Source organism: Triturus cristatus, chromosome 11 (genome assembly GCF_964204655.1).
Source record: "Triturus cristatus chromosome 11, aTriCri1.1, whole genome shotgun sequence".
NCBI lineage: Eukaryota > Metazoa > Chordata > Amphibia > Caudata > Salamandridae > Triturus > Triturus cristatus.
In genome coordinates this window covers 624,681,343-624,705,563 of record NC_140594.1, presented here as the reverse complement: position 1 = coordinate 624,705,563, position 24,221 = coordinate 624,681,343, and the positions used below count along the sequence as shown (strand labels likewise).

Genomic DNA, 24,221 nt, shown 5'->3' with positions numbered 1-24,221 from the left:
CTGCCCCGCCCAGAGATCAGGAGACGAGGCAGCAGCTGCGCATTGCTCGCTGCTGACTCCATGCGTTTATTCCAGGTGCACTTTCAGCTGACAGCAGCTCTTCGTGCACAGTGACCCTCCACAGAGGACAGGGGACGGGTAGGGGCAGTGCGAGCAAACTAGCAAACATTGGCCACCCCGAGATCACACACTCCACGTTGACGGAAGGCGCAATCTGAATAAAGGAGTATCGTCTGAGCCCAGTGAGGGTTAATATTAAATAGGAATTCTGCAACACTTGATGGGTAACCTTATTTTTGAGAGTATCAAGGTGTTCTAAGAGTTTACTCCTTCAAATTAGCCCCTGGCGGGGCGAGGTCAGGGCTGGCCTGGGACCAAGATGGCTGTGACATTTAGCTCTTGGGATACTGCCCCATACTTTTAGCTGCCGGGGCGCCCAGGATTGTCTGCAGTCTACTGGAAGGGGTCTTCGAGGAGATGACTAGGAGGGAATCCTCTTGAGCTGTTTGTTGGATAGTGGCTCCAGTGGAGATAGAGCGGCAGACTCCTTTGGTTACCGCCAATCACCAGGAAGAGGTGCGCACTACACATGACCTTGTGGCACTGTCGGTGGTGATCCCCTCAACACTAGGCCCCAAGAGAGAGACAGCCAGGGGCAATGGAGAGAAAGCACTCGGATAGACATCTGTGTGGGAGATTAAGGTGGATTGCAGTAGTTGTAGGAGAAGCCGGGCTTAACCAGGGCCGCATGGGAACATTAGGGGGTTGAAAGATGTGACACAGGAGGGCTGCGGCACCCAGTGGGAGAGGAATTGCGGAAATGATTGGCACTGTTCACTGAGCCCCGTTTCCCCACTTCGGATGAGGGCTCTTGCAGGACCTGACTCTGTAACTGATGGGTCACTGAGGCCAGAACGAGTTGCTGATTCGGGGGACGTATCTCCTGAAGTCCGCCAGAAAGAATACTAAGGGGGACTTCTTCCAGCCATGCCGGGAAGAGAAGAAAAAAGACTAGCGTGCCACACTCGTGGATGCCAAGGAAAATTAAGCCTTCACTGCCCATGAGAGGACCCTTTTATAATCATCCTCAGGCTTGCATACTGACCTGGGGCCATTATACATACAGTGCCCCGGAGCGCAATGTGTGTGTGCGTCCGTTTGGGGCCGCCAACATTTGTTTTGGGCAGTTTTTTCATAGCATGAACTTGGCCCTAGGGCATTAGAGTGCTTCACATTAGCATCAGATTACATTACACATTTCTTTAGCCACTGCGAGGGTAAGAGATTTGGCCAGAATCACAAGGGTTGAGTAGAGGCGAGCGTTTGAACCTGCTTACCCGGTTACAAGGCCAACTGCTCTGGCAATTACGGCACATCTTCTCCCCGTGTGCAGCCCCTTGTGTAATACAAAGAGCGCCCATGCTATCTTAAGAGTGTGTTCCTTCGTATGGGAACGTGGCCCCATGCAAATGAGTGAAACACTTTGCCTCTGTTCCCGTGCCATGTTACAGATGTAGGCGCAGAGGCAAAGAGGCTGTCACGAGACGCACCAACTGTTCCACAAAGAGGGCAGCCCTGTTGGTGGGGCTTTGGGGTTCCCCCATATACACCCTGCAGGCGGGTCAAGTGATTGACTTCATCCACCTGCAGGGGCATCACTGTTCTCCCTTTGAAATGTAGACATAGGATGCCTACACAGTGGAAGACAGAGTGGCAGCTTAAAGTCTTTCATTAATTCTCTGCCCCCAGGGCAGCCTTGAGTTTGCGCGAGTCCTCAGTGCATTATCAGTAATAGAGCGTAAAGTTCCTGTTTTGTGCGCAGCAGAGCAATCTGAGGGTGCAACGTGGTGCAAACAGGAACAATGCCCAGAGGTTGTAATACAGCTTCTGCTTGTTACAATGAACAACAGTGAATTTGCGAAGGTCACTGAGGAGAGCTGGATGTCCAGCCTGAGCAAGTACGACCTGTGGAGAAGGAACAGGAGCAGCAGAGGCTCGAGGTCCAGCTTTGGAGGGTCAGTGATGGAAACTGACATGGCAGGACTGGAGATGGCTACCTCCAGGGGTTGCACAATTGATACAATCTCCAACTTTGACCCCTTGGATAACACAAAAGAAGGGCATGCTTGTATTCCTGGCGGGCCCTAACCATATTACAATCACCTCTGCGGAAATGAGAGGTGCTGAGGAGCCTCCTGGGAGACCAAGCGGCAGCAGAGCTTTTGTTGGGTAAAAATATTTATTAGATCCCAGCCAAAAAACGCAGACTACCAAAGAAGGGGGCACAGGTATATTGTCCTTCCACTCCTGGGAGCCAAGAGGTGAAATATTGAATGAAGCAGCAAGGGAGGAGGCGGATAGGATGGGGGAGCTGAGTGAGGTATCCCTTGCCAGAAAGAGCGCACTCTTAGAGGTTCTCACATCCTTAGTGGCCCTGGGCATGGCCGTATCTTTCCCCTTTCCTGCAAAGCTATGAGTGGATCATCAGGGCAAGAAGTAACAGCTTACTCTAGTAGAGGAGGATAAGGCGTTTCTGGGAGGCGTGGGCTCTAGTGCTGGCTGTTAGTGACTAATATCATTGCTTGTTGGGAGTCTCCGGACCCGGGGACTGGTTCTTGCCCAGAGGGGGACATATTTAAATGTATTACACTATCTACGCGGAAGGATGCTATTAGATTGGATGTCAGCTTTCCTTGATTTTCCACTGTTGCGTTCAATCAGTGAAAATATCTGAACCATAAATAACTCCCTGGCGGTCCGTATACAGGTTTGTTGGGGCTTAGTTACGAGGGACAGGTAGCATTGTGAGTGACGGACAAGGTTTGGCTGTTTAGCTGTCGATGCTGTCGTTGGATGTGTCCTGTGCGCGTGGTGGGTATGTAAAGGGCTATGAGGTGTGAGGACAAGAGTGACTGAACATGGCTGACACGAATAGGCCTGCGAGTGACACGGCTCTGAAGAACAGCGCTCTCAAGCACCATGATCGGAAGCACATGGATGACTGTGTTGGGGTGTGAATGGCGAGGACAGCACAGGACTCTGATGCCTCTGTGTGTTGGGGGACAGGCCCATGGAATGCGGCTCTTGAACCACAGAGTTGCAAAGTGCAGGGCTCTGAGGGCAGTGGTAAGTGTATGGCTTCAAAGTGACGGTGCTATGGAGCGCAGGGCCTTCAAAAAGTAGAAGACAGGATGGGGTCCATGATGGATATTTGATATTTTAGTATTTTCTGACTGCACCTTTGACATTTCCTAACTTAAGGGGTTTGGCGTATGGAAAATTGCCACTATGTGCAGACAAGGGAGGGGACAAACAGAGTAGACAGAGAGGCCTCTGTGTTCGGCATCCAGGCTTTTAAACACCACACTCCCAGCCTCATGCCTTCCCATAGATGAGCCTGGGGGTGCAAAGCCCCTGCCTCTCACAGGCATGTTGAAGGAGCCCCTACTGGTAGCATATGTGTGTAAAGGATCGGTGAAGGCACGTCATCCCAGCAAAGGGTGGAGGATTCGGAGAGCTGTTTCCCTGTCAATGTATAAGAAAGGGAAGCTGTGTGTGGGACCACCCTTGTGGCAGATTAAAGCCCTTTCCATGTTACTAATGTGAAGGACCATCACAATGGGAGGGCAGATGAGGCAGTATGCCCCAGGCTTGTGAGTTTTTCAGAGCCCCATGCTCCAGATGCAAAATGACTTTACATCTTTTTTAATAATGATAATGATGAGGTAGGTAACCACTGCCATGCCACTCTATGGGGGAAGATACTGGAGCAGGAGTCTTTTCTCTTCCCCTCAAGTGTGCTTTGTTTACGCTTTGAAGTGCATGCTCCTGCCATCTTCCAGCTGGGCTATGCATTAGGGTTTTGGCCAGGCCCTGCAAAAGCTTCTGACAGGCTTCCTCGCCTGGGTGGATAACATCTGCAGTACATAAAGTACCTCTTTCAAATCTGGAAGGTGTGCAACCTGTGTCAAACTTTCAAGTAGCAGAAACACATTAAAAGGAGTATCTGTGCATGTCTATACGACAGAGAACTGAGTAGTGACTTCCCCCCTCCTACCTTATTCTATTGGCTGTTTGGTGAATAATTACGCCTCCCATGGTGTGCTTGCATTGCAATGCATGAGGGACTATATTTTATCTCAGAAGTACATAGAATTATCTCACAAGTTCTTTAGCCCATAAGCGCATTCTATACAGAAAACAATTGTTTTGCTTTATTCTACTGTAGCAGTCTTTTTTGTGTTTTAGTCAGGGGTCAAAATGCAAGCCACACCTATTGGCTTTGCCAATGCTTGTTTCACTTTGTTAAGGTCCTAACCAGTGAACTCAGCGCCTTCAGACCCTTACGGGTGAGTAGCCACGCTATATACATGCCTGATTGATTGATTTATTGATGTAGGGTAACTGGTCTCCTTCGAGCACGTCTTACTTACTCTTCAAGCCCACCATCTGTCAGTGACATATAACCTGTGCACCCCAACACCCCCAGTACTGGCCTAATGTCATTACCTAAGATCACTAATTTTGTTGGGTTTCTAGCTTACTTGTCACTCCACTCAATGTGATAGTAACAAAGCACGTTCGTCGTTGGCTTCAAAAGAGAGGGGACAGGAATGATTGTCATTTTGGTGATTATTGGCTTTTCCCAGTGTTTGTGTTTCTGTGTTTTTTTCCTGCAATATGTGACTCTTGTACAGTGTATGCTGTGTGAACTGAGTCTCTTCTAGGAGCCTGGGTGAAATCAAGTTGTTGACGGTGTTCCTGATGGGGCACTATTGAGAGCTGAGGCTGAAGGCGGTGTGAATTTCTCACAGTGCCTGTCAGTAGGTCATAAAACTGTGCAGACAACATGCACCTCCAGGGCCTTGTTTATGCAGGCCTTGCAACACTTTTGCATCGCCGTTGCATCACTTTTCATGACGCAACGGCGACGTAAGCAGAGCGCCACGTTGCGCCATATTTTACAAGGTGACGCATTAAGGCAGATGCATCACCTTGTAAAGCCCTGCGTCACATAATACCTGCATCAGGTATAACGTATGCAAGGTTGGCGTTCCCATGTAAAAAAGGGTCGTAGCAGTGTTGCAGTCAAACCTATGAGATTTCACTGTGACACTTCTAGGATGCCACTGCGTCAAAAGCTTATGTCTGCCTAATGGCAGGCGTAAGAATGCCACACTGCCATAGGCACAGTCCTATCCTGCTAATTGACGAGACATACTCTGCTGAGTTGCCGAGAGGCTGTCTCGGGGGCAGTCGATGCTAAGATATTCTTGAAATACTGCCATCCTTGCTGCTAATTATTGCCGTTTTGCACTGAGCTCACACGGGACGTTTTTGATATAGATCCGATCTCGTTTTTAACTGTGATTAATTGTGTATATTATATGTATATGTATTTTTAAAAAACGGTTTTATCCCTTTTTTTGTACATCCGCATACTTGCACTTAAAATTACATCCCTCTCACCTGCTGCTTAAGCGGGACTCCCCTCGCCCTACACCGTGTCAGGCGCCATCTTGGGACAGGCAGGAAGGCTGTAGCCGGGCGCCATACTGCTAGGGGCACTAGGTTCTCAAGGGGGCAGGACATAAAAGAGGCCACATGCCAGCGCGGCAAAGGCAAGCCCGTCTGTGCCCGTCCGCGCCTCGGACGAGCACAGGACGACCCAGGACCTTGCGGGCGACGCCGAGGGACAACACCGTTATACTAGATTACAGCTCCTGGAGATAGGGGGTAGGATGGGTCATACGGTACCCACTCAGACTATGAGTGCCACACAACCCCCCAACTTAGGAATCAAAACAGGTAATAGACGCATAAAGGAGCCGAGTACCCTCAACTGCGCTATGCTGAACTGCAGATCTCTAGTTAAGCATCACATTGAAATTGCGTTATTACTAGATAATCTGCGATTAGATGCGCTTTTCCTCACCGAAACTTGGGCCAGGATAGATGCAGTAGTGGAGATTGCCTCCGCCTGTCCGGAGGGTTTTAAGTTTTTACATAAACCCAGACAAGGGGGTAAGGGTGGTGGGGTAGGACTAATTTGCAGGGAGAGTTTACGTCCGACCTTGCTACAAATGGAAGGGCTTGAGGGGATTGAAGCAATGGCCTTCTCTCTACAAGTTGACAGAGGGAACTTGCTTACAGGTCTGCTCTGTTATCGCCCCCCGGGGCTGCACACCCCAATGCAACCTCTCCTGAATTTAATCACCAATTTAGCACTCACACACTCTAAAATGATTGTCTTAGGTGATTTTAACTGGCGGGAGGACGCAAGCACTAAAAACCAGCTGCGGGACCTAACGTCCACCTGTTATGGCCTTGATCTTCACCAATTAGTCACATCCCCCACTCACCAAAAAGGTCATTTACTGGATCTTTTGTATGCCAATAAGGCGGAGGTTGAGCTTTTAAACATTCACCCGCTTATTTGGACAGACCATTACTGCATCCAGTTTAAAGTATTACTAACAGCTATATCCTCACAACCTGAAACCACGGCAACATACAGGGAGGGCAGAAACTGGGTTAAATTGACTAAAACTGGAATTCTGCTGACCCCTCCCACAGTTAGCCTTTTCTCAGCCTCCAGATCGGTGGAGGCAAACTATAATGCCTACCATAAGTTCATAACCAATGAGCTGGACCTGCTAATTCCGAAAAAAATGATAAGAGTTAGGAGCAGGCCATCAGCGCCCTGGTATGATAACGATCTGCGACAGCTAAAACAGCTGTGTAGGCGGGCCGAAAGGAAATGGAGGAAGGGGCTACTTGCCAGGGATAAAATAGCGCTGAAATCTGCACAGAGTAGATATAAGCAACTTATCCTGGACCGTAAAGCGAGCTTCTACGCTGAATCCATAGCGCTTGCCCCAAATGGGGCGAGGGAACTTTTTAGAATAGTGAAATCCCTATCGGCCCCAAGCTGCCTTGAAAATAAAGTTATACCCTCCAAGAGGTTATGTGATGAGATCGCCACCTATTTCAAGGATAAGGTGACGAAGATAACGGATCTCTTTAGGGGCACAGATAGAATGGCCGACGGTTCAGGGAAAGGAACGACCCGTGAGAAGTCAGGCCGGGATTGCTCTCTAACTAACTTTCCACCTTTTTCGGACGAGTCGTTTCTTAAAACTGCACATTTCATCGGGCTCCCCCCTGGACCCTCTGCCTCAGAAGGCTTGGAAGCTATTTGGCCACCCGACCTTCCCCTGGCTGTGCCAGATTTGCAATCAGTCGCTGGCAGAGGGTACGGTCCCGGACAGATGGAAACAGGCCACGGTCTCCCCCCTCATTAAAAAACCAACATTGGACCCAGCGGTTCCCGCCAGCTTCCGGCCTATCTCTCTCCTCCCGTTCCCAATTAAAATCTTGGAGAAGGCGGTGAGCAGATCCCTCTCAAGTTATCTCGAGACAAATCGTCTGCTGGACAAGGACCAGTTCGGCTTCCGCCCTTGTCACGGAACCGAGTCTGCACTAGTCACCATGCTGGACTCGCTGCGGATGCGGGCTGACACAGGGAGCACCGCCGTGCTGGTGCTCCTAGATCTGTCAGCCGCATTCGATACCGTGAATCATGAAATGCTGCTGGGACGGTTGACGGAGGTTGGGGTGGAGGGCCAGGCATTACAATGGCTTCACTCCTACTTAACGGGAAGGCACCAAATGGTGACTATGGGACCTTTTGTCTCAGAGAATACACCTGTGGAATTTGGGGTCCCACAGGGATCTAGTATCAGCCCCATCCTGTTTAATATCTATCTACAACCGCTATTTTCCATCATTAAAGCGTTCGGGGTGGAGCTGATAAACTATGCGGACGACACCCAACTGGCCTTCTCCCTGGAAGGCAAACAGGCAGTTCCTCTGGAGCAGTTCCAAAGCTGCATGAGGCAGACCATGGATTGGCTACGGAAAAACTGTTTACAGTTTAACGGAGACAAAACTGAATTGCTGCTCTATGCACCATCGAAACGGATCCAAAATCTTCCTGTGGAACTTAGGCTTACACCAGACTCAGCTCCACTGACCCCAGCTAGTACTGTACGGAACCTGGGGGTTTTATTTGATAATAACCTCCAGTTGGTCTCACAGGCTAGGAAAACCTCCAGCACCTGCTTCGGCCTGCTACGACTCCTACGCCGTGTTCTCCCATTGTTGCCTATAGACTCTCGCAACATGGTTGTTAGAAGCGTCATCCTCAGCAGACTGGATTACTGTAACTCTCTGTACCTCGGAGCCCCCCATTACATTCTGCAGGGGCTACAGAGAGTTCAGTCAGCTGCTGCCAAGCTGGCACTTGGTCGCAATTTCGACTCATCCTCCACCCAGACACTAAGGGAACTACATTGGTTACCTGTTAGAGAGAGGGTCCTTTTCAAATCTCTGTGCTTGGTGCATAAGGCAATTCACGGAACAGGCCCGATCCCACTACAGGAAAGATTTGCCCGGTACTCCCCCGTAAGGCAGCTGCGGTCATCCAGGGCCAACCTGCTGGTACAGCCCAGCTTTAAACGGGGTAGACTGGGAGGGAGGGCTTTTAGGGTGGTCGGAGCTCAAAGCTGGAATGCACTCCCACCCGCTCTTAGGCAGACGCAGTCATTGACAGATTTCAGAAGGGGCCTTAAGACCTGCCTTTTCCCAGTAGCATGAAGTCCCTGATCTACCTTTCTCGCGCGATAAAACATCTTATCTGGTCAGAGCGCCTGGATACCCGTAGGGTTACAGTTTCTCCGCGCTATATAAATCTTTATACAATACAATACAATACCCCATGCATTGCTGGAGTTGCAACACAATTTCAGCGATGCGTGACTTTAGCGCCGACAGATACATCAGGATTCCTAACCTATCTATCATTCCTTGTGACATGGAGTGCCATACATGAAATATGGCGCATCCATCGTGTCGCAAGGAGGGCACAGTGAAAACTAGCTTTGCTCTTGTATCACAGCAGTGCGACAGTTTTCATAAATGAGGCCCTCAATCCTTTGCCTTTGAGCACGCACATAGCAGCGGTCATATATATTTGAATTTTAATTGTGGAAAAATGTGTGAAAGGGGCCCACAGCTGTTGAGATATGGGCAGCATCAAAGGAAAAGACAGTGTTCCTTAGTAACGTTTAATTTACAGTCTAATATTTTTTAATCCATCTAATTGATACTGCTAACAAGCATTTGCAAAACCAATAGGTCTAGCTTGTTTTAAGCATAGGTCCGTTGTTGTTACATGCCTGGTTCAATTACATACATTTCACAGAGAGGCACCCAAATACTGTGAAGGTGGTGAGTGTGCTGTGTGACACACAGGATTTTATTACGTTTCAAGCTATGCCCTTACCTACATAGGCCACGCCTCTTGGCAAGCATTCCTAGTTATGCAGCTTTGGCCACGTCTTTTGGAGAAGCCCCACATTTTATCGAATCTTCACCCTTTTCATCTCCCTTAAAATACTGTGAACATGAAAAACAAGCCATTGTCCTGAAGAACCACTAGATGGCAGGACTGTACATACAATGTGAAAATGTAACATGAAAGAGGCAAAACTAGTGTTAGAAGTAGGGTATTTTAATGTCTCTGCGTGTACAAAAATTAGGCAAATTACCCAAAGCCGGTAATATTTCTCCCTTAATCTGTTTATAGTTCAAACAGTAAATTTGAGAAGAAAACACTTTAAAATATGCTCTACAACTGTGATCAGTACTGTAAACAAAGGCGGAAAGGCCAGGTTAACAAGCATTTGCAATGTAATAGTTCTCGAATTTGCTAGAGTTTAAGCTATTTGCATTGTAAATGACAATGCCTTTTATTTATCTGTTTTGCTAATTAACACATAAATAAAAGGCATTGTCATTTTCAATGCTTATAGCTCAAACTCTTGTAAATGCAAGACCTATTCAAAGAAACGGCTGACATTGTGCCAGGCTGCTTGGAATGTGAAAGTGTGCATGGCGCACTGAATTTTAAGGAAAGTATGTCATGCCTGCAGTAGGAGAAACTCATCAAAGAAAATAGTGCTTACAGACTAAAACAAGCATTTGCAGTGCTATAGGTCTCGCATTTATGCGAGTTTGAGCTATTGACATTGCAAATGACAATGCCTTTTATTTATGTTTTAAAAACAAAAATAAAAGGCATTGTCATTTGCTTACCACTACTTCATCACTACCCCTACAATGGCTCCCATCACTCCCTGAATGGTACCTCGTTTACTAATGAAACAATCACTGTCCCTACTCCTGCCCCTATTACTGCCACTACTGCTTCCACTACCGCTATTTCTGCTGCTGCCCGTATAGCTGCACCTACGACTGCCTCTACTGTTGCCCCTACGACTGCCTCTACTGTGCCCCTACAGCTTTTCCTACTGCTGCCCCTACTACTGCCCCATGACTGCCTCTACTGCTGCCCCTACTGCTACCCATACACCTGCCCCCATAACTGCCTCTACAGCGGCCCCCTACAGCTGCCCTACCGCTACCTCTACTACTGCCCCTACAGTTGCCTCTAGTGCTGTCCCTACACTTCCCCTACTACTCCCGCCTCTGTCACGGATTAAGTGATGCGAAGTCTGCGATCAAGTGGCAGTGAGCGACCCTTGTTCTTGCCAAACGTGACACCCCGCAGTGACTGGTGGTGGGGGGAGGGGGCACAATGACTGAATGAAGATCGAAAGGACGACGAGAGAACGGATACAATAATAAAGAACAAATCTGCTAACATATTTTCGAATGGGCGAGTGACAACTGGCGTAAAAATCCATGAATGCACGAACGAAGGGAAAACGTTAGACTCAATGGAAGAAGAAACTGAAAAATAAGAGCACGAGTGAAAGAAAGAAAAACATAGATTAAATTAATAAATAAATAAAGATGAGAACGAACCAACGCCAAAAGATTACCTATATAGCTAACACACATAAAATACATGCTGGACAAACAAACACACAATCAATGAATGGACGACGGAAATGCAAAGGAATTAAACTATTGAACGAACAAATTACAAACCAACTGCTTATAAAGAAACGAACGAGCTGGAAAAGAATGGATGACTGAGCAAAGTAGCATCCTGTGAACGAATATATAAAAACAAATGGCTCGTGAATCTATAACATGTTACAAGTAGTAAGACGTTCACTGGACATGCAAGGCGCGAACAAATAAAAAAAGCCTGAATGACTTGACGCAGAAACAAATAAAGGAGTGAACGAACAAAAGAATGCCATTAAAAAAAATAAACAAACACACAGAGCCGACCAGGGCGCCTCTAGGCGCTGCTAAGGGTGTCTTACAGAGCAGGTGCAGTCTGTTGGATTTCCTCTACTTTCCAAGCCGTTGTCTTTATTTCAAGAGGTCCATCTGTCAGTCATCAGCCTCAAACTGGAAACAGACTACACTGGAAAAAAAAAAACCTTGGGTGGCAGTAGGCACAAAACCAACCAATAGTAAGCCTGGCGCCACACCAGCGGCTGGGCACCCATGTCCGCCACAGTAGAGAGAGCCTGGTTTGTCTGATATCATTTATATCTAGCGCTCCTCTCATACGGGGCGTCGTTTTGCCGCTATACAATCAAGTGACCGTGGGAATATGCCATTGTTCTTTTTCAAGCTCGTGCGAACTGTCCCTGTGGCAACCATTTCACGCACGTCTAATGGCCCGGCCAGCCCGAGCTCACAAATATAATGTGATGCCAAAGTGGCAGTTTGGCAATATCGAAAATCCGAGTCAAGAGGACACCCTGGGCAGCTCGCGGGCAGTCTTAATGATAAATAGTGCCACGGCGCACCCTACGGAATGAATTGTCTCTTTGCAATTAAGTAATCAGTGATAAAGCAATTTTTTACGGTCGGGTTAAAGGAGGGGTCTGTCCTGTAGGACTTCAAACCCATTATTAGTTACACAGCCACATCGCAGCAGCTGGCGCATTAGCCTCTTGAGCTGTATTTCTGCACTGGAACCAACGACCCGCATCCACACACAGATCGCAGCAGCAGGCATATTGACCTTTAAGCTATCTTTATTAGTTAAGGCGCCTGTGGCCTTACGGAAGCGCCATAACCCCCGCGCCTTGTTAGGCTCCAGGCACTACAGGTAGTGAGCGTTTATCCAGCCACCTGAAGGGTGCATGCTTTTATCAGTACTGGCATACATATTCTCAGCAGTACACACATATTTACCGTTCTGAAGAAGTAAACTTAAACATGCAACCCCCACATACAAGTGGATTGAAATGAAAGCCATGTGACGGCGAGCTATGGCCAACCGCCCCCACAGAACCGAACATAGTCCACGCAGAACCATGGCCGAGCTGGCTGCTCACTGACCAATATGGCTGCCCATAAACAGAGTGAGGCTGACCACTAGCCTTGTGACCGCAACCAGCCAGGCCGAACAGAGCTCCAGCCAAGCCCCCATATACTACATCCAGCGCCAAGAAGTCCTACAGAGCTACCAAGAACCGCTCTGCTGTTACTAGAGCTGGTGATGGCATCGTCGCTCGTTTCACAGTGAACGTTCAAGGTACTGAGGTGCAGAGCTCTCCCCTCTCATGAACCCATCTCCTCACACTTGTGACAATATAACAGTCTCCACCTTCCGGCCTCGGCCTCCACAGCGTGTGACCCTGCCGGCTCCCCGCCCAGTCTATATGAAGGGGTTTGTGTCCTAAAGACTGCCGTGTGCCTGATGCATTCGTTTGAGCAGACGTTTACAGTATTAGAAGTGCCCCCCTGTATAAATCGAGATTGATTTTTAAAAAAAAAAACATAATGGCTGAAACTGCCACACGTGACTTGGGGGCATTAGGCAGCCTATGTAAAAAAAACAAGTACTCGGAAAAAAAAAAGCAAGGCACATTAAAACAAGCGTGGCCGAGGCAGCAGATCACAACAATGGAAATGTGAAACATAGCACAGCTGCAGAGTATTCGGCTTTCCTAAACACGCACAAACTCTTCAAGAAGCAGCATGCGTGCGCACACAATGCACAATAGAACGGCATCCAGCCCAGGGGCGATCTGAAGGAAAGCGTGCGTGCGCGCGCCATAAAACTAGACAAATTCAATTAATAGCGCCTGTATAGTAACAAAGTAGCGTAGACTGAACAAAACATCACACACGCAAAATACCGTAAAAAAGAGCGTAAAATAAACAAAATACATACCTCACACAAAAAAACACACGTTAATAACATAACCGATATCTCCCCAAAATACTTTAAGTTAAAGCCACTAGTTAAATGCATTCCACACGCAAACGAAAGGCATGCAATAGTTAAAAAAAAAAGTGCAGCAAGTCAATATTAAACCCACCGTCTCACGCCGCCAGTAAAAGATCCAATCCCGCTGGGTGTGGCATAAAACGGACAGGGTGACAACCAAGAGGGACTAAAAACCCTCCGGTACAATCAACAAAGTCTGTTCTGAATAATAAGTGACGACAAACGACGCACACCAATCACAATTGCGGGCGGAGCTCAGACACGACTTCTAGAACCGTATTGATTCCAAGAAGCCCTCGCGTGGCGAGAGCAGCGCATGCGCGCTGCTAACGCCAGGCGAGACCTAAAGAAGACGTGCCGTGTAACAACAGAAGTAAAAGGGCCTGTCCTCGTGGGAGGTTACAAATGAAGACAAAGCGGTACTAAGGAGGGACTAACAAGCCTATTAACAAATCATAAGCCAGCATTTACGAAGGGCAATGACACAAGCCAATGACAAATATGAGTGGGAATTCTATTCCATACTCCAATATAGCATGCCGCACAGCAGCGCATGCGCTTCCCAGGCTCGACCTAAAAAGAATACAGATGGTTTCACATAAAGTTTTACTTAAGAAGTTTGTTAGGGCCTTTGCAGCTGTGGTCGAAGGGTGCAGGATCGGCAGGACACGGCAGGCACCTACTTCTTTTATTCAATAGATTCTGTTCCCCAACTTTTTTATTTTAAACATGCGACCCAGGACGGCAGAAATAGCCAAGGCCTACAGGTAAGGCTCGGCATTCGTGACTGTTAGGGGACGGGCTGGTGGGCTTCAAGGAAAAAGACTCTTTTCCTTCTTGCCAAGAGAAGACAAGGACAGTGTCCACTTCTGCTCTGCTGCTGGCAGCTGCCCCCTGTCTTTTTTCCTCTTCTTCTCTCTCTTTCTTTCTAGCTCATCCTCACTTACTGAAAACTGTGACTTCAAGAAACGGTTCTCGACATCTCTTTCCTCTTTTTGATTACTTGTTCCCCTGTGAAATAGATCCAAAAAAGAAAAAACACTTTTTCTAGAAATGTCATCTTTTTCTGACATTTTTCTATTCCAAAGTGCAGCCTCTGTAATAGAAGGGTCCAAATATGAAAAATAAATAAATAACAAAATAAAGCAAGACAGAATGGTCGTAAAGTGGCCAGATTGATTTTATTCACACCCAAACACATTAGCGTCACCTTGCAGAGTTTGCCAGTGAAGCGCTACTTTTGTTTTCTCGTCTTTCTTGGAACAGCATTGTTTTGCCCAGGTGGGGAAGTGCACCAATCCTGGAGGTACTGCAATGCTTGATTGATGGGTGGATTGGTAAACAAAATTTGGACCGTGGCTCTGTGTTCACGGATGTCGACTTTTTAAACCATACTGCTTATGTTTTGTAAGGATGTAAGCAATGGACATTGAAATAGGTCCCTTCCGGGCCCTGAAGTCATGTCCTTAACTTTTAAGGCAAAAGCACTCACTGATTTCTGAATAGTGAGTGTAAAAGCGTTATGGTAACCATGTTGTTCCTGCTTACATTTCACAAGCTTTATTTAATATTGCATTCTCTGTGAATGTTTGCTTTTTCCATGACGTTGGTACTTTTTTTAGGCAGCATATTGCACTTGTCTAGTTCGTAATTTGAATTGAGTCGCATCCAGGTGTTTATAGTGTGGCACAAATGGGTTGTAGTTGAAGGCAGTGCGAGTTTCTCTCAGTGGGACAGTATGGTGTTCAGTGCGGGAGAGGATATGGCACTATGGTCAAGGCTGCCGAATTTGGAACTGGGGAACCTGGTTCAGCCTTCATGACCAGTCCACCAGACCATCCTCCTGAGGGAGCACATTCCCATGCTAGACCTTAGTCAGCCCCGCTAGACCTTGGAAGCCCTGGTTTCTTAGCACCAGCAGGTGGACCCTAGCGGTGGCAAGTGGAGGTTAACCTTGAAGGCCTCTCCACCACAATACATACGGAAGTTCACCTCCAGTCTTGCAGGCAGGCCATGAAGCAGCACACCTTAGAGCAAAAGTGACTGTCACTGAGGTGACAGGACCCTTGAGAAGGGCTGGCTCTAGGCTGGTGCGACCGGTGTGACAGCATCGGGTGCTAACTTTGGGTGGGGGCATTGTGTTTGCACGTATATTATGTTGTAAAAGCACTTGCTGCCTCCTTCGTGGCCTCCAGCAATTTTCAGCAACAATAAAAATGTAATGATGGCTCCAGTGATTAATGTTCTACCTATGAGTTTTGTCTATTGGAAGTTTTGACTCATGGAAGGGTAGCTCAGAGGGTTACTGTGCCTGCTGCAAAGAACATGTACCATGCAGATTACAAAGTGTACATAATGTAAATAGGTCAGTGGGTTACTGCTTTTGTCAGAGAGATCCTTTTGTTACTTCCAGTTTATAAGTTAAAATCCTAAAATAGAACAGTGAGCTATTAACTATCATCTAGAGCGGCATGCAAACTACGAGGTATAAATTAGAGCACTATGGTTCTTTTTCCCAAGTCTTTGATTATCCTAATGTTGCAAAAAGTGTTATTCAGATGGAAATCCATTCTGATTATTAAAGAGAATCCCCAACTATGGTATTAAGTTTTAAATTCTGAGTTTGTGTTTCTCCAGACTAATCACTATTAAACTATATTGCCTATAGTATGGTTGTCATGTGACTCCTACACCTTGTAGTCCTTTGTCTTATGTAATATTTACACATGTATAATTGATTGTCTCTGTGTAATGTGTGTGATGTAAAGTGCCCTGACACCGTACACTGGTATAAGTGGTGCTGTAAATCAAATTAAATGCATCTGAGAGAGAGTGTGGTTATGGAGACTTGAGGGACACTGTTAAAGGGTGGATGTTAGGGAATCCATGGCGGAGGTGGTCATTGGGGGGCGCCAACAAACATTGTTGCACAGGGCGCCACCAGCGCTAAAGCTGGCCCTGCTCTTGAGGCCAGTCCTCCTCACCCATTGGTGGGAGGAGTTGGCCTAATGGCTAGGGCGGTCGACTTCGAATCTGGGGAACTGGGTTCGAGTCTCGGTAATGACGCTGAACATCCTGTGATTCTGGGCAAATCACTTAATCTCCGCGTGCCTTACAAAAAAAAATTAATGTGTCCTCATGTAATGCAACTGGTGCTATGTAAAGCGCTCTGATACCCGATTCAGGTCATGTTTGCACTATTTAAAACTCTGTAAAATAAAATTTAAAAAGATTGGTACCTCCATTGACCTTGTTTCAGCAGTAGTAGCTGCAACCCACCAGGGATTGGCAATGCAGGATTTGCATGCCCACCAAACTATGTTTGCAAATTTCACAGTCCCTCTGCTTCATGCACTAGCACTTTTAACATGTGCTGCCTGCTTTGGGCCCACTGAAATTATGCCGCAAAGGAGGACAAAATTATGCTGCAGTGATGACTAAATTATGCAGCAAAAAAAAGGCTGCAGCGTAATGCAGTATATTTTCTGATACTTTATTATTTGGACATTTTTGCACATGCTAACAGTCTCTGCAAAGATTTTGCCTTACTAGTACCAGTGTAACATACAAATGCAGTAGTGAGAAAGGTGATCAGTCAACCTGTGCAAAGGGCTGTCCACTTTGCAGCAACAAAAGTCAAATTCTTTAGTAACTTTTGATCCATTTGAGCTACAATCAATGTATTACTTAAAATTGTCAGATTATGCAGCATATGTTGTATTATGTGGAAAATATGGCAGAGCCATAATTATATAGAAAACATTTGCAAAGTATGATATTTTTCCTATCATGTTTGAACTGCTCTTGTGGAAAAAGGGAGGAGAAGTGCTGATGAAACTCCATGGCTCGGAGACAAATGGCTTGTGCTTCCACTTTTAAGAGTATTTGGGTCATTCTGTGATTGGAAACATATCCCACTTTGTAAATTTACTTTAATGTCAATAACTCATATTAAACCTCAAATAATCATATGTATCCATTGGTTGAATTAAATAACATAATAAGCTGTAACTGGTCAGTGAAATGCCAAACAAATACTAAAAATTGGGATGTTTTGTGCATTCTGGCCCCACCTCTGACCCTCTCCACTGATCCAATCCTTGGATTATTCCCGCCCTCTGATTCTCTGCCCACAGTTCCCCTACTTTGTTTCCCCACTCCTTTGTAGAATCTCATAACATGAGCAGATGGCCGGTATTTCTATCTGAGAAAGGTGGCATCCCTGGTCAGAAGGCCAGCCTGTGTTTGGTTTGATCGGTGTTTGTGTTGCTGATGTTTATAACCAGTGTGTTAGATAACAGTCTCCTCTTTTTGTGTCTCCGTAGGATCTCACTTCAACCCCTAACCACTAGCCCCCACCCGCCATCATCCTGACCCACCCCCAAAGCAGACAAGGAGGCGGGCCGGGCCATATGGATGCAGATCTGGCTGTACTCGTTTCTATAGGCTAACGGCATGGAGAAAACATGGTCTGTTCGCATGAGGACCTGACGCATGACCCACTATTACTGGACCAGGCTGGAGGACCATCCCGTGGCGGGTGGGGGCAGACTGGGGCAGGCGCCAGCTCCTTCTGCCCCTCCTCGGATTGCCAAAGTCCCGCCTATGCCAGAGCATTGGCCCGTACCATCGCAGGGAAGGAAGTTGGCGTGAACGTCTGTCGTGCAATGACACTGCCCTATCTATAACTTATTTCCTTCTCACGAGGGATGTCTTCCACACCGACCTTTAATGTAAAAACTGGAATCTGCCATTGTTGACCCTGGAGCGGCTCTGGGCGCCTGGGCTTTACTTCTTCGCATGTCTGGATATCAGCGGACCTGAGGAGCCATCGCATGGTGCCTGGAAGGGGTGAAAGCAGCCCGGCCATGACAGAGCCTGACCCACATTCAAGCTCTCGCATTACTCCCGACTAGAGCTGTGTGCTCACTGGGGGCACTGGTGTACAGCGCTGGGAACATTGGCAGTACCCCCAGAGAGATCCTTGGGAGCCGCCCATGTGTGCCCAAGCATGTCGGCACATTGTGCAGGGGACTCATTCTGCACTCTGGAGCACAATGTGCAAACTCTTCTGCAATTTAGCTTTGTGGGTACCAAATAAAGAAATACTATGCAAAATAAAAGGTAAAAAAACATGAGCATGCACTTAGTAGGGACGGAGGAGACGAGGAAAGCACAGCCCCTGAATATCAGTGCAGGCTCGGCGTGAGCAGGAGTTAGGCTGAGGCCTTGTCATTTCACATCAATCCTGGTTCATTTTGAGTGGAAGTGAGCAGGTGGGAGACTTGAGGCCAGTCAGAACTTGGTGTTGGAATGAGCAATAGTCAGGCAGAGGCCTAGTTCAGGCCTGAACGGGAGTGAAAAGAAGTTAGGCTGAGGTCTTGTCTTCTTTTCCTAAATTGAAGTATCCATGAGTTAGACCAGCTCTAGTCTCATGCATGCAGGAGACAGGCAGATGCCCAGGCCTACTGTGGGAAAAAGGGAGCAGGAGAAAGGGCCAAGGCCCGTTTCCACCCTAAGTAAAGGTGTGAAGGGGGCAAGCTGGGGTAGGCATTAGTCAGACTGGATCAGTAAAAGAATGTCAGAAACACACATATCGTGTGGACAGAATAGTGTGTCAAAAATCGAGGACAAGAATATTGAGAAGGTATGTGCTAATAGGTAAGTGTAAATTTACAATTCTTAACTTCAGATCTGAGTATCTTGAAGATATATATCGTCATGGTACATATATGTGGAGTTATATATAAAAAAACTTTATTTACCCATAGAAAATGACCACCACAATATTATTGTCCTCTATATTTTTGACACAATATTCTGTCCCACAATATTTGTGTTTCCGATAATTTGTGCAAATACAGTTAGACTAAGACCTGGTGGCTTTATATGGTGCAAGTGTGACACTGAGTCAAGTTAAGGGAGGGACGGTATTTATATACCTGTGGAGGACTGCAGTTAGGTGAGGTTGAGGAACTCAGGGAACAGGATGAACAGTTACTGTGATTTTCACGTCTATTCACTCATTTAAAATGCTTTATGCTGTTTGTACTAGTGTACAATGCTATGTGTAGTCCCAAGTCATGAAATAATCCTTCTACGGATCAACAAGGGCTGGATAAACTGAAGCGGAAAGGAGTAAAGAAGCAATAGCTGAATTTTGAAAAAAGTCAGGGTCAGAAACGGGGTTAGAGTGAGACACTATGCTTAGAGTGAGGTCAAACTAGAAGTCTGTGACAGTGGGAGGGCCTCTGCACTCCAATCTCAGAACATTTAAGGGGGCATAAATCTTATAGCAGACATTTGTTTTCTGTTTTTTGTCCCATGTTGTGTCCTTAAAATAAAAGATGTAGTCTGTTTTTAACACTGGCATCTCATGAGGCATGCAGCACAACGTCCATTTTAAGTGTTATCTGAAAGCTAAGCAATTTGAGACTTAACAGGCATGTTGAATTTGATGGAGCTCTCCACTGAAACTTTTTCTCTGCCCCATCAAAATGGTTTTCCACCTAATGATCAGCTCAAATCATCAACAACCAGCAGCTCAGATGACGAAGGTTCGACAAAAACCATCCACCCGCCCATCCTCCGATTTCATGGTCAGTGCTATCCAAGCAGGCCCCCTGCCCCATAGCAGCAGTCTCTTTACCTTGTCAACTAACCGAAGAAAATGGTCATGAATATTGTATGGGTCATTCTGTAAGATATATAAGAACTTGGGCAGGTAAATCATTTTGTAAAGGGCTGACCTGCCCATCAAGGACAGGGATAGGCTTCGCCAGTGGCCCATGTCCCTCCAATACTCTTCCAGTGTCCTATCTAGGTTACGGCTATCGAACAACCCTGGGTCGGTCAACAAGTATATACAAGCAAGCATTTTCCACAGTTGCCCAAAACTAGGCAGTGCCCTGAAGCGGCTTTCCTGGCCCACACATATTTCTCTTCTCAAACAGTGGTCAACAGGCCTTGAGCTGTGTTAGTGGAAATTTGCTAACTAAGACTCTCTATAGAGGCAGATAGTGTGGAAGTTGGAGGTTTTGACAGAAGAGGCAGCTCATGGAAAATGAAAACAGAACTGCACACAGTGTAAAAACAAATGGTCAAACAGAAGTAAAAAACTAAGTTATAAACTACCAGGGGTAGAATAATACCTGCCTAGCAGAGTCCTCCCACTACAACAAAGAAATCTTTTTTAAGATGGCTGCTGTTCGGCGATTGCAGGCCAGCATTTCCCACTTAAAACACCTCTTCCATGGTGCTCTGGCGACGTTATTCCAGTAATGCTGTACTCTTTGAGTGGACTTTTTTTCATGACAGCACATTTTCACTGGAAGTCCTGTGATCTGTGCTCCCCAAGGCTGTTAGTTCGGTCAGAAGGAGTTACGTCTTAAAGAAGGATTCGGTTCACTGTCCTCTTTACTCCCTCTCTGTCCCAAAAAAGCTCCACACTCTTGCCTTTGTGGTGAGGTGTCCGAAAGCCTGTAGAAAAGCCGAGAGCACAAGGCCAAGATGACTGAGCACCGTGCCATTGTACCAGGGCGGGATTTACCCCGGGATCCCCAGCAATGACAATGCAATATCAGTGCTCCCTGTGCAATCGCACATCTGTGTAAATGAGTGCTGCAGGGCAGGAGATCGTTTTTTTATGTACACGTGCTAAAGTGTGGAGGCAGAGGACGACCGCACTGGGACACATTGTCAGCAAGTGGCACTCTACTGCTCTAGCAGTGTAATACTACTTCTCAAGATGCAATGTTTCGGCCTTGTCACTCACAAGCTGCTGGAGTGGTCACTTGTTCGCTCTCTGATGGCCTACCGGTGAGACGCAAACTGCAAGGCTGGACTTGACTCCACACACCTGCAGTGGACTCCAGCATTGGTCACCCTCTCCACTTCACACTCGACCCCGTGCAACATATGGCTCCAGCTTGCCCCCTGAGGACTTTTAAAGAAGCAAAGGTGCAGGCCAAACCTCTAGTATGTGGACACTGAAATATGAAACTGCAGACTCACTACAGACACGCATTGGGATCGGACAGCTGCTACCTCCAAAGTACCCTGAAAATTGCTTTTAGTCGATTTGAAATAGTGGAAGATGGAATGATCATGATTACTCCGATATTGATAAATAGTGGAAGATGGAATGATCATGATTACTCCGATATTGATAAATAGTGGAAGATGGAATGATCATGATTACTCCAATGTTGACTGACCACGGATCAGTAATATCGAAGACAAGTTCATATTCTGAAGGACACCACATCTGCAGCCCCATAACTTGCTTTGTATTCTGAAAAGATGGAATGCTTGCAGGGTCACTAATTGCTTGGCATTTTGAAGATCACAGTACCTGCCCAATCAGGACATACCTTACATTCAAAAGTACAACTTGCCATCTGTGTCACAAATCCTTTCCTCATGAAGATCACAATTCCGCTTTACTCACAGCTGAAAGTCACTGTGCCTGCTCTGTCAGAGCATGCTTTGAATTCTGCAGGTCCCCACATCTACTGCATACCGATGTTTACCCAGCATTTTGTTGGTATCCATGCCTGCTACATCACAGCTTGCTTAGTTTTTCAAGAAACTTCACATAAAATGAACATTGTTTAGTGACAAAAAGGAAGCTTGCTCGCAGTTCTGGTATCAGATATCTCTTTACGCAAAAGTAACTCTCTCCCTCCCTTTATCTGCTCACATTTCCACCCCCTGCTGGACCTGGCTTTGCTTCTTTCTTAGAACCCTACCCATCCTCTACTTCCACTGTGACATCTCTGCTGGCACCTTCAATCGTACCTCGGCTGTCCATCTTCTCTTCCCTCCCATACTGTTTCACCCGCTGCTTTCTTTTCTTTACCGCCTGTACTCTACTCACGCCAGCCCTGTTCACCCTCCTTCTCCTATACCCTTCAACCACTGCACCTCCTGCTCTTTCCTCTCTGCTGGGCTCACACTGCTGTTCTCCATTCCTCCTGCTCCTACTGCAGCCTGCACTGGGGGCTTCGTCTTCCAAGAGAAAACCCTCCCTAGAGTGTATGCTTCCACCATGCAAAAAAATAATGTTAATAAAAGTGTGTATGGGGGTGTATGTGGGCGTGTGAGGGGACTGTCAAAAAGTGCAGTACAGATCTGGGAGGTGGATGGCTGGGGGAGGGGGCTCTGTAAAATACTTAATATACTCTTGAATGCAGCGGAATGGACTAGCCTAGTACTCTAGACGCCCACATGGGCAGGCATGGCTTCTTCCCGCCAACGCCTCACGCACCTACCGAGCGCGCGCCGCAGGCACGCTCGCCTTGCTCGCAGTAAGGGGGGAGGGGGAGGGACAGAGAATGCTAAGGGGTTGCACATTAGAAGCTTTTTAGAGGTTTTAAGATATCTTTATTTTTTTCCTTTTTTATTCTGAAAATGAGCCTGTCGGGTGGACTCCGTTGCCCCCCCTGAACCTGAAAGCTGGGGCAGCGTTGTTTTCACCTGTACACCAGCTGGACAGATTCATAAAGAAATATGCACAATGGCTTCCTGTCTGTCTCTTATTATGTAGCGGAGGAGGGGTTGAAGGGGGCTTGAAAGGGGCGGGAGGAGCGGCGGCCAGCTCATGGAGGTCATGTTGAAATGGATACACAGCACATTAAATAATGTAGAACTTACCATTTTCACCCCATTGCACATTATGCAGACACACGATGAGGGGCATCGCAACTGACCTTGATAGGACAACGCTCAAGGTGACACCGGTCCTAGTACAAATAACAAGTCCTCCCCTTAAACGCACTGTTTTACTTTAAATCAGTGTGGCCTCTAGTGAGTGATATCCCTAACATGTGTGGCTTTTATGAAATGGAGTACCCCATTGAAAGCTGTACTGCTAAAATGAAGACTGACAAAAAAAGAGACATGCAAGGTCTGCCTCTACCGTAGATCTCTGGGGCTATACGAAAGGGGTTTAGTTCTGTGCCACCAGACTGAGTGCTGGAACAGGTACTGTGTGAGTGCAATATTTAAATTGTCCTGCAGCATTCAAAGTCAATACCAACTAACAAGTTTAAACGCCTCTAAGGATCTTTAATAAAAAGCGAAACGTCATGATGGCAGAGAAGCGCATCAGGAAATTCATCTCCTATAACTGCTTAACTGAAAGGAGATTATCTCAGTGAAAATCTCTTATAATTTCCAACCTTCCCGAATTTTATTGGTATTTACCCTAAAATCTGTCATAATCCTCTTGGACTTTATTCACACGATTGTCCTACATGAAAACGAGGTATTGTTCCCGCTTATTCTTAATCCTTTGTGGACTTTCATGTGATCAACTCAGTGTCCACCGTAATTTGAGCCACCTAGTTCATTGACCCCAGGTTCGTTCTGTTCGCCAAAACTCTTCTCACATCATAATTGGTCAAAAGAACTTTCGTATAGTGCTTTTATTGCTGGTCTGATGTGCCCTATTCATATCCTGCAACACAATCCAAAACTCTAGGTTGGTTACAAGTTCCAGTGATACACCCTGATTGGCCACCACATGGTTGCACTTTGTGCCTTCACACTGGCTTCAGGACAGTAACAAGGAGCACAATGATGGCAAATCCCAAAACCTCCATGTGAATTCCTTCATTTATCCACAAAAACAACTGACTCTGTCTCTTATTTATTCCTTTGCAATTTATCACTGAGAAACACCCAATGGAACAAATTTGACGAGTCGTGACTATCGCGCTTTGTAAGATATCAATGTCTAATAACTGATTACGTTTCAGAATATTGTATATGGAAATGTTGTCTGATATAAATATTGCATCCTAAAAATCATTTACAAAAATATTGTCCCATTGGCTGTTAATTTTCTGTTATTAACTACAATGTGACCATATTTTTGGAAAGATTTTCAAGGCGCTATATTTTTATCAGTTGCTATTCTAAGAACAATATCTTGGTACCAAACAAACACTTCACACTCAAGAAAACTTGTAAGGGTTGAGGGCCCACGCCG

The 24,221-nt window shown here is 46.5% G+C and overlaps 1 protein-coding gene across 6 annotated transcripts in view; it reads left to right on the top strand.

Annotated features, from left to right (window-relative positions):
- ANK1 (ankyrin 1) overlaps positions 1–22,748 on the top strand; it is an 826,509-nt gene extending 803,761 nt beyond the window's left edge. For all 6 annotated transcript variants that reach the window (XM_085634053.1, XM_085634051.1, XM_085634052.1 and 3 more), the window contains one exon: positions 17,554–22,748. In XM_085634053.1, coding sequence (XP_085490179.1) covers positions 17,554–17,580 — 27 coding nt within the window. In that variant the 3' untranslated portion in view covers positions 17,581–22,748. The remainder of the gene's footprint in view (positions 1–17,553) is intronic.
- The last annotated feature ends 1,473 nt before the right edge of the window (positions 22,749–24,221 follow it).